At 43.2% G+C, this 10,974-nt stretch overlaps 1 protein-coding gene across 2 annotated transcripts; it reads left to right on the top strand.

The window, feature by feature from the left end:
• Positions 1 to 1,085: 1,085 nt before the first annotated feature.
• On the top strand, positions 1,086 to 4,062 carry LOC119307419 (F-box/LRR-repeat protein 14-like). Of its 2 annotated transcripts, none has more exons than XM_037583492.1 (2): positions 1,086 to 1,247; positions 2,152 to 4,062. In XM_037583492.1, the coding sequence occupies exon 2, from the start codon at positions 2,165 to 2,167 to the stop codon at positions 3,620 to 3,622; it is 1,458 nt and encodes a 485-aa protein (XP_037439389.1). In that variant the 5' UTR covers positions 1,086 to 1,247; positions 2,152 to 2,164; the 3' UTR covers positions 3,623 to 4,062. The 2 variants fall into 2 exon arrangements, with proteins under 2 accessions (XP_037439389.1, XP_037439390.1); XM_037583493.1 differs by having other exon boundaries at positions 1,086 to 1,265.
• Positions 4,063 to 10,974: the final 6,912 nt, after the last annotated feature.

Raw genomic sequence — 10,974 nt, 5'->3', positions numbered from 1 at the left:
CCTAGTTAGAAACAGCCCATATGTAAACCCAGGTACCCTTGGTGCCTATGTAAACCGAGGGGTTTAATCCATAGAGACACAACAACAATTACTCGCCTTAGGGTTTAGAACAGAATATACGATCTCGAGATAGATCATCCTCGTACTTGATACCCTATCACATCAATACAATCAAAGCAGGTCGTAGGGTTTTACCTCTTCGAGAGGGTCCGAACCTGGGTAAACATCGTCCCCCTAGTCTCGTATTACCCACCGCTCTCAGATCCACAGTTCGGGACCCCCTACCCGAGATCAGACGGTTTTAGTATCGACATATGGGTCATTTCAGCAATGCACGGGTCGTGGCGCAATAACGATGTCCGTTTTATTTTTTCCTTTTTCCTTATTCTTTATTATTTTTATTTCTATATTCTATTCTCTTTTACTCATCTTAACTTTTGTTTTCCATCCTTTTTATATTATGTTTATTTTTCATGTTATTATTTTTCTAGGTAAATAATGAGAATTCGTATGAGATACATGAGCACTTCTTTTTGAACACATGCAAAGCATGAACATCTCTTTAAGATATATGAACATTTCCATCAATGTAAGAATCCTTCCGAAATACTCTTATGGACGTACATGAACATTTTTTTGGATTGTTTTGAGGGTCATGAACATTTATTTTTACATGCATGTGCATTTATGACAATACATGTCCAGTTTTTCATAAACGCAAACATTTATTTTATTTTGATACATGTGAACATTTCACATCACACATGAACATTTCTTTTTTGCATACAGGACCATTAAAGAAACTGCTAGACATTTTAATGAGTACTAGAGGAAAAATTGTTTTCGTGGACATGGGCATGTTTTACAGTGCGTTAACATATTAATTATTTATTTAAACGATTATATGAACATTTTATATATTTTTCTTGGTTTTTTCTTGCTTTTAGATTGTTTCTGTGTTTTTCAAAACAAAACAAAAAATGTCTAGAAGGCCAAAAATAGCGCGTGGTGGCCCGCAGCCATTCCGGGTGTGGGAAGCCCATGTGAGCGAGACGCCGCTGCAGAAAGCTCGCAGTGGGCCCGCCCCACATCCATCTTCCTCCGCTCCGCTGGAAAATACACAGACGAGATGCGAGACTAGCTAGGGTTTACACTCTACACTCTCCTCCGAATCGAATCAAAGAAGCGGCGGCACTCTCCTCTCCTCTCCTCTCCTCTCCTCCGCTGCGGACCAGGTGGCCGCGGAGGTACCCTCCTCTCCTACGGTTTGTGTATCTCCTAAGAGACCCCTCCCTGATCGTTCGTTGCGTTGGTTCCCCTTCCCTGGTTCGACATGTAGACGTTTTTTTTTAATTCGCTTTCCTTTTCTTGGTAGGGGAAACCAAACCGGTAGTATATATCATCCAAAAACTTAGTTAACTAATCCTGTAAAGCCATTCTCTTCCTAGGTAACAATTGTAGAAAAGAAAGTAAGCTTTTTGCCTAGGGTTGCAGCAAATAGTACTGTGGTATTTCTAGTTGAACAGATACTACTCTAGATTGGTGTTATCTGTTAATAATAAGTGCACCCTGTCAACTCATCGGCTGCGGCAAATGATTGATTTCCCTACTTTCTTTCTTGCCCAACCAAGAGCTACAAGCAGTACTAACTAATTTGCATGCTCTGCTTTTCATGTTACTATTAATCAGCTAGCTGCCTCCAAATAAGTTTAAGTTAACCAAAAATAAAAAAATAAAAGCTGGTTCAGATTCAGCACGTGGGTCTTCTTGCGGAATTCCTTGCGTCAATTCTAGCTCGTTTCATTGTATTCTCTTAGTTCATTATTCAGGCTCTGCTTGCTACTTAATTATGATGGTAGCTTGTTTAATTTGATGATATGGCCCACCTGTAGCCTCATTTTTTTTCTTTCTAACAATCTGTGCTAGCTAGCTACTTTAATAAATCTCCATGCTTATGAAGAACACACAATTAAGTTTTGGATGGATACAGAAAATGCTCAAATTTCATCATTATATTCTTCGTAATGAGTGTCTGTCGCCAGTGTGATCTCCATTTATCTTCACATGCATTATTTATTCTGATATATCATAAGTTTGAGTCCAGCTCTTCGGTTGTTTTCTGAACCTTGATATATTACCTTATTGCTACAGCTGAATTTGTTCGATGGAGGACCTACCAGAGGCTCTGCTGACAGAGATTCTCAAGAGGATCACCAGGACAAGTGATCTCAAGTCTTTTACCCTTGTGTCAAAGCAGCTCTGCAAGATAGAGGGGGATCAAAGGGGTGCTATCCATGTTGGTTCCGGTGTTTGCACTGCTACAAAAGCACTGGCATCATTGTGCGCCCGGTTCCCAAATCTGCGGAAAGTGGAAATCGATTACTCTGGCTGGATACCTGGACATGGAAAGCAGCTGGACAACAAAGGCCTCTCTGTGTTTTCATCTCACTGTTCCTCGCTGATTGACCTCACCTTAAGCTTCTGCTCATGCATCGATGACTCTGGGCTTGCTTGTTTAGCTTATTGCAAGACATTGGTGTCTCTCAGGCTCAACTCCGCACCAGAAATAACGTCAGTTGGGCTTTTCTCGGTTGCAGTTGGTTGCACAAATCTATCTGCTCTCCACCTTACTGATTGCGAGAACATCGACAATGTAGAGTGGCTGGAATACCTTGGTAGGCATGGATCGTTAGAAGAGCTTGTGGTGAAGAATTGCAAAGGAATCAATCATCATGACTTCCTAAAGTTTGATTCTGGATGGATGAAGCTCCAGAAGTTTGAGTTTGAGAGGAAAAGAGAAAGATTTGATTGTCTTCCAGGTGATGTGATCTATGACTCCTTGTACGATGCTCACAGTATGGATGCATATGATTTCTGCTGTGAGAGCTTGAAGGATTTAAGGTTGGCGCATATTAAAACTTGGCCCGAAGTAGGACTTCGTATTCTCCTAGGGAAGTGTAAAGCATTGGAGAAGCTTTGCCTTGAGTATGTTCATGCCCTAAATGACAATGACATGATTGCATTGTCTCGGAGCTGCAGCAACCTTAAAAGCATCTTACTTAGGCTCAACCTGCAGCGCTACTCTAGTGATGTCAGCTATTGTGAAACCAGGACGTCATTTACTGATGCCAGCCTTTACGCTCTAGCCCTCAACTGTCGTATGCTTCAGATGGTTGACCTCAGCTTTACAGGATGTTCCCCTGACTGGCCATCAGAAATAGGATTCACACAGCAGGGTTTTCTGGTGCTCATTCGGTCCTGCCCGATTCGCGTTCTCGTGCTCAACAACGCCAACTTCTTTGATGACGAGGGGATGAAGGCCCTGTCATCCTCACCACATCTGGAGACGCTCGAGCTTATATTGTGTCATGCGGTAACTGATGCCGGGATGCACTTCATTGCGCACACCCCATGCTTGAGCAATCTTACACTTCGGGTGTGTCATCACATTACTGATGTTGGAGTGGCTGAACTGGGGCGTGCACATAAGTTAGAGTCTTTGGTCATTGAGTATTGTGGTGAGGTCTCTCCGCAAGCTGCGCAGGTTGTTGCCAAGTCAGTTCACTACTCCAAGGACTGTTCAGATGCCCTTATGAAGAGAATTGGTCTTGGCATCTATTGATGAAGTGGTCTCCAAAATTTTCAGTATGAATTTGCTGCTCAAGCCATTAAGTTGTTCAGTGTGCATCATTGCACAAGGCTCTGCATCATCCGACCTAGATTCACTTGTCTGGACTTTCTATTGCCTTCTACCTTTACTATATGATTTTTCTGTATGACAGTCTAATGATGATCTTTGGATGGCATCTGGTGAATGGTGAATGGAACTTTAGTACTGTAGTAAGCACCACTTGTGTATTACTATGAACCGTAATTCTGGTTGCTTAATTCCTACTCTCTGTAGCCGTATCGAAACCGGCATAAGTAGGCCCCAAGATTCCCAGTTTGTGCTGTGGGGGGCACTATATGACAGTTTGGTGTACTTATTTGTATTATTTAAGCAAATATCATGAACTCCTTTTTATTGCGGAAGTGATTTGAAGACATATATTCTGCCTGCTATGTTCGTGTGGCAATTTTGGTATGGATCATTGTAGTAATAATATTATGTCCAAGTTTCGATGGACATGTACAAAGGCGACATGCTTGTTGATATCGACTTAATTGGAGTATGTCTTTGATTGATTCTCAAAAGAATAGCGCTAGTTACTATTAGCATAATTGTGGATGTTAAGATTCCAAAATGACCTGAAGTTGAGGAACAACTGAAACTACTGAAGGCCTATAGCATAGCTGTGTGCTAATTACAGGTAGGTAGGCATTCATCATGTTCTTGCCTCTTTGATGGGGTTTATCTATCAATAGTATATATGGTGAGTGTATGACAATAGCAGAAATTAAGACGCCATTTGAGGGATGAGATATCGAGATTCATGTGTTTGCGTAGTACAAAGATCCTGAAATTGTAAATCTAACACACCGCTCAAAGGTTCTGAATTCTTTTATTTATATGGAAAAATGTCAACATCTACAATACTGAAATATAACAGTACGCAAATTAAATTCATGATGCATGTAATGATGCTGAGTTAAATACACTGTAGGTGGGGTGCCCTCCGGCGGCGGCGCGACAAGAAAGAGGAGTTAGGAAGGAAGCTGCGGTGGCTAGGGTTTCTCCCCCCGAGCCGCCAGCTTTGATTTGGGCTGGATCGAGCTTCAGCTTTGATTTGCATGATACCCACTATAATGAAGCAAATGTCAGCAACGACCTAGATGACTGCCTGCAGGTAATAGTTATAGTTATTCCTATAGAAGTTAAAACCCTCGGCTTAATATGGACTCAAATATTACAGCATGCATTCCCACTCAGTCAGCATATGTAGTAGAAACACATGCATCATATGTATGGCCAAGCCTAACCTTTAATGGAGCTGCTTCCTGTTGTGTTCACAAGAGTTATACAAGAGTCGAGGTAAACTATATATGGTCATTACCTATATTTGTGTTCGTCAAAAAAAGAGCTACTCATATTTGTGAGTTATTGCAATCAAGATGCAAAAGTAGCATTTTGCGTTTCTCACAAGTTGCTTCCATCTTTTTGTGTGCAACTTTGACAGCCCATCAAGGAGTAGCCAAGTATGCTGAAAATGTTCCCTATATAACTGGAGTCATATGCTGGGCACTACAGTCCTGCATCTGCAACTTGTGTGTCGAGGCAGAACAAGAACATTGCGGGCATTTATGTCGCTTTGAAGGTTTTGGTCAACTCTTTTTGGACTTGCCCATGTTATAAAAATTGTTATGAAGGTTTCTGTCATTTCAATCTCCTCTTTCTGTTATATTTCAGGGTTTATGAGGTATACACTGATTATGCATTGGATATGGGTGCTTGTTGTCTGGTGTCCCACGTACGTGAGTGCTGACCATGTCAGTCGCATGGACCTGATTAAGTTCTGTGCTGCAGATTGTGACAGTGTGTTGCTGGTCATGCACACATCCTTACAAGATATGCCGTATCGGCGCCAAGCTCGATGTGCTATGCCCGTGGTGGGTAGTCCTGACCAACAGCTCCAGGTACCGGAGCTGTTGGCCATAATCTGCACGCTGCCCTCTCGTCATTGCCTAATTGGTTATCATTGCTTGATAGAGGAATTCTGTATTTCTCATCAGGTTTGGTTATTTCTTTGTTTTGCAAAAGAGATGTGTTGGTTGGTCTAGCGTGATTGGGTGTTCGGTTTGTGTGTGCACTTGTGCAGGCAGAGCACCATGGGAAGCTCTTTGGCAAAAGTACAAAATTATTTTTCTTTTAAAGGATATTAGAGCTGGAACCTTTGATTTCATAAGAACAGGGCCTTTAATGGCCTTCTCTCCAAAAACAAATAAGAGCTCGATTGGTTTGCCATAAAGCAAACTGTTGGAAGAAGAGGTACAGATTTTATCATCACCAATAATAATTTTGATTACCATATGATTTTTATGTACTTGGAATTTTCTTTTCAGATGAGACTTAAGACGCCTCTTATTTTGCATGCTGTCGAATATGGGCTCTGAAGGTTCTTAACTGAAGGTATGACTGCAAGGGTAAAAAAGAACGAAACCTTAGATATTTTATCATGTACTCCCTCCGTTCCCGAATATTTGTCTTTCTAGAGATTTCAACATGTGACTACATACGAAGCAAAATGAGTGAATCTACACTCTAAAATATGTACATACATCCATATGTTGTAGTCCATTTGAAATCTCTAGAAAGACAAATATTTGAGAACGGAGGGAGTAGTATGTAATATGGACCTGATTTTGCAATATGTTTTCAAAGGACAAGTGCCATCAAATAATTTTTTGAAGGTGATACAGTCTACCAGTTCACCTCGAAAAAACATGAAACCTGTCACATGACCTAGGGAAACAGAAATGGTGATGTTTGCTGCTCTTTTTCTTTAAATTTTTGTAGCACTACATATTATATTTTTCCTAAATTAAGTTGATATACACATTGGTAGCGGTGAGGTTCCAGTATCTTCAAATGCACATTAGCCAAGCAAGGTGTTGGTGGACCCATGGTGGTGGTATTCAGAAGTTCCAATAGCCTATGTTGTTTAAATCAAAATTCGAATAGTAGCTTTCGTTTTTCATACAAATAATAATTCAGTAGAAACACACACATTTTTCCAGTGAACTGTTTGTGTTTGCTGTATGTCAAATATCATACCTCACAGCCTAGAATCTGTTGTATTTGGTCAATCTCTGTACCTGACTTTCGTGCTTCTGCTTCGTGTAATCAGCATGAATGCAACCTTGCTTCTGAATGAATGATAAGCTCTTTGTTCTACAAAAACTATTGTGCTATTACAGGTTGGTTTATATCCCATGGCCAAGCTGTTGGAACTTCGAATGTTCATGTTTAGCATCAAACACACGAGGAATGGATCCATGCGACTCTTCAGCGGCTGCGCCTAAAGCTAAAAGGAAACAGTGAGGATGGGAATTACCTCCTAGAGGATATGTGAAGCTAAATATGGACGCCTCCTTTCATCTAGATCTTCTCAAAGGAACTGCTGGTGCAATTATAAGAGATGATACAGGTGAGTTCACTAACGCAGGTAATTGGAAAATAGATTTTTGTCATGATGTCGTGTCGGCTGAAGCAACAGCCCTATGATATGGTCTATCTCTAGCATAGACTATTGGATGCAACAAGATTATTGTTAACTCGGACAATATTGAGGTGGTAAGCACGATGAATGAAGGAGGGCGATCGGCAGGACCAGCTGCAGCCATCTTTGATGATTGTTATCACATGGCGTGCGAATTTTCCTATACTTCTTTCATGCACTGTCCTAGAGAGGCAAACATGATCACCCATGAACTAGCAAATTTGGCCAAGGGGCTTTCCCCTTTCATGTAATAGTTTTTTTTTTATGAACCTTCCGATCCCCTGAACTAATCCTGCTATTGGTTCGTGATGTAACTCTTATAACATCTTAATAAAGTGGGGTGATTTGTGTAAAAAAAAAGAAGTAATGGGACAAGACACCTTTGTTACCGTGTGATTGAAATCATTTGCGTCAAAGGTTCTAGATACATAACTTCTCAAGATATCATCTTACCGCCTTCCGTAGAAATCGTTGATACGGCACAACATATAGCTAACTTGACAGAGCCCATTGGTTTCTGTATTGATTTACAGATCAAGAAAGATTGTGGATATCAGACAGAACTCAGAAACAACTATCAAGATGGAAGTTATCCTACAGATGTTGTATCCATGCCTGTTCGAAATGTGAATTATAGTATTCTTGCAGTCTACATGGCCTATGATGGCTTCGTATCAGACTAGGTATAGGAAATGTTTCCGAAATAGAATCGACGACAGTCTACAAGGTCCTACGATGGCCTCGAATCAGACAGACATTCAGAGAGTTTCAGACTACATATAGGAACCCCAACAACCCTAATAATAACCCTATCGATCTCAAGCAAGCACGAAAGGCCAGTCTCGCCGCCGCCGTGATGGTCCACTCTAGCTGCCACGTCGTCGGGATCTTAACGTCGCTGTTTCGCCGCGGCTACGAACGGATCCCCCCGGAGGAAAAGGAGGAGGTCGAACAGGTGCAGACGCAGGATGGATGCAAAAGCGTGCTGTGCGAGGGGTGCATGAAGGCGATGGTGGAGTGCGAGGAAGAGCGGGATGGGGAGGGTCCGGAGGGGTGCGGCGACCGGCTCATGGCCAGGTGCAGGCTCCAGATCCGGAGCGGGACGAGCTTCGCCTGCTGGAAGGATTTGCACGACGCCTCCTACATGTACACCCTAGCCGGAAGCTGTACGTGTGCGCCATGCTAATTAATCTGCGCTACTCACTATTGTCGATTTGATGCAAGACAAGGAAATAATCCAATTAATCTGCACTAATCGCTCTTTTCGATTTGGTGCATGCATGCAGGGAGGAAAGCGATACATGCATACGGCGAGCTAGCTGCCTATTCCCTCAGGGTTAGTTTGCTTTGCTAGCTGCTCACTTCGTTGATTAATTTTTGGACGATGATCGCTAGCTGTGTATAATATATGGCCCTTAATTTGATGCATGCAGAGAGGAAGCGAGCTGTCTGCGGGATCCGCGCTTCTCCGTGCGGCGAAATGCTATGCCGAGATCGAAGACAAAGGCGCCGAGGAATTCGCCGCCATGAAGCTCTCACTGGAGGAGGCGCTCGCGCTCTTCGCCAAGAACGGCGACCTGCGGCTGTGCGCCACCGCGTGCTCCGACCTAGCTGAGTTCCACATGGAGCATAACGACTTCCAGAATGCACTGCTCTTCTACCAGCGAGCCGCCAAGTACCACGGCACCACCAACCGGCGCGCCAACCAGTTCTACAGCTTCAGAGCCCAGCTTGTCGCGTGTCTGCTGGCCAACGAAGAGGCGCTCCGCGCCAATGGAGTGCTGCCGATTCACGACTACAAACGGAATTCCACCGCGGGGTACATGAAGCCGAGCGATCCTGATTGGTCTCTTATGCTGGACCAGCTGCTCGATACGACCAGTATAACACATGACTAAAGCCTCCCAGCTGCGTTGTTTATTCCCTTTTCTATTAACTCACAAATACGAGGGCAGGGCATCTCCTTTAGTGAGTTGAGTGTATGCATATTTATATCCTCACTAGTGGCTGGGGCGCCATCTTGTGACGTCTTTAATGTATCTGTATGACAATAGACTTCGTTTGACGAGAAGATAGACGAGCGATAGTTGCATGTTGGTGGTTAAAAATATAAGGCATGTCAATGTAACAGCAGCAGGAAGAGTGTCCATTCATAAAGCAAAGCAAGCCTTCTTCTTCTCCTTTTTTTATGTCTTCAATGCTTGTCTTGTAAATGAATGAGTTGTCATCCCAAGTAAACTATATTGTGTGACCTTTAAATTTTAACAAACAACAATAATTCAAGAAACACTTCTGCTTCGGTACACCCCCCTAAATACAAGGACGGCTCAGATTAATCTATACCTCTTCATAAGTAAGGGCATGATAGTCATATTTTATAAACTCTTCGTCTGCCATATACGTTTTCTTTAGAAACGCCCGCCATATATGTACGCGCGCTGGGCTGGCCTATTCAGCCCATTCATCCTTCTACCAGCGAGCCGCCAAGTACCACGGCACCACCAACCGGCGCGCCAACCAGTTCTACAGCTTCAGAGCCCAGCTTGTCGCGTGTCTGCTGGCCAACGAAGAGGCGCTCCGCGCCAATGGAGTGCTGCCGATTCACGACTACAAACGGAATTCCACCGCGGGGTACATGAAGCCGAGCGATCCTGATTGGTCTCTTATGCTGGACCAGCTGCTCGATACGACCAGTATAACACATGACTAAAGCCTCCCAGCTGCGTTGTTTATTCCTTTTTCTATTAATTCGCAAATACGAGGGCAGGGCATCTCCTTTAGTGAGTTGAGTGTATGCATATTTATATCCTCACTAGTGGCTGGGGCGCCATCTTGTGACGTCTTTAATGTATCTGTATGACAATAGACTTCGTTTGACGAGAAGATAGACGAGCGATAGTTGCATGTTGGTGGTTAAAAATATAAGGCATGTCAATGTAACAGCAGCAGGAAGAGTGTCCATTCATAAAGCAAAGCAAGCCTTCTTCTTCTCCTTTTTTTTATGTCTTCAATGCTTGTCTTGTAAATGAATGAGTTGTCATCCCAAGTAAACTATATTGTGTGACCTTTAAATTTTAACAAACAACAATAATTCAAGAAACACTTCTGCTTCGGTACACCCCCCTAAATACAAGGACGGCTCAGATTAATCTATATCTCTTCATAAGTAAGGGCATGATAGTCATATTTTATAAACTCTTCGTCTGCCATATACGTTTTCTTTAGAAACGCCCGCCATATATGTACGCGCGCTGGGCTGGCCTATTCAGCCCATTCATCCTTCTACCAGCGAGCCGCCAAGTACCACGGCACCACCAACCGGCGCGCCAACCAGTTCTACAGCTTCAGAGCCCAGCTTGTCGCGTGTCTGCTGGCCAACGAAGAGGCGCTCCGCGCCAATGGAGTGCTGCCGATTCACGACTACAAACGGAATTCCACCGCGGGGTACATGAAGCCGAGCGATCCTGATTGGTCTCTTATGCTGGACCAGCTGCTCGATACGACCAGTATAACACATGACTAAAGCCTCCCAGCTGCGTTGTTTATTCCCTTTTCTATTAACTCGCAAATACGAGGGCAGGGCATCTCCTTTAGTGAGTTGAGTGTATGCATATTTATATCCTCACTAGTGGCTGGGGCGCCATCTTGTGACGTCTTTAATGTATCTGTATGACAATAGACTTCGTTTGACGAGAAGATAGACGAGCGATAGTTGCATGTTGGTGGTTAAAAATATAAGGCATGTCAATGTAACAGCAGCAGGAAGAGTGTCCATTCATAAAGCAAAGCAAGCCTTCTTTCTTCTCCTTTTTTTATG

The sequence above is a fragment of the Triticum dicoccoides genome, chromosome 5B, assembly GCF_002162155.2.
Source record: "Triticum dicoccoides isolate Atlit2015 ecotype Zavitan chromosome 5B, WEW_v2.0, whole genome shotgun sequence".
Lineage (NCBI taxonomy): Eukaryota > Viridiplantae > Streptophyta > Magnoliopsida > Poales > Poaceae > Triticum > Triticum dicoccoides.
The sequence above is the reverse complement of the archived record's forward strand: the minus strand, read 5'-3'. Positions and strand labels throughout refer to the sequence as shown.

Bases quoted from the DNA above. Each gene is read 5' to 3' on its own strand.
- LOC119307419 (XM_037583492.1), top strand. From the start codon at position 2,165: ATGGAGGACCTACCAGAGGCTCTGCTGACAGAGATTCTCAAGAGGATC.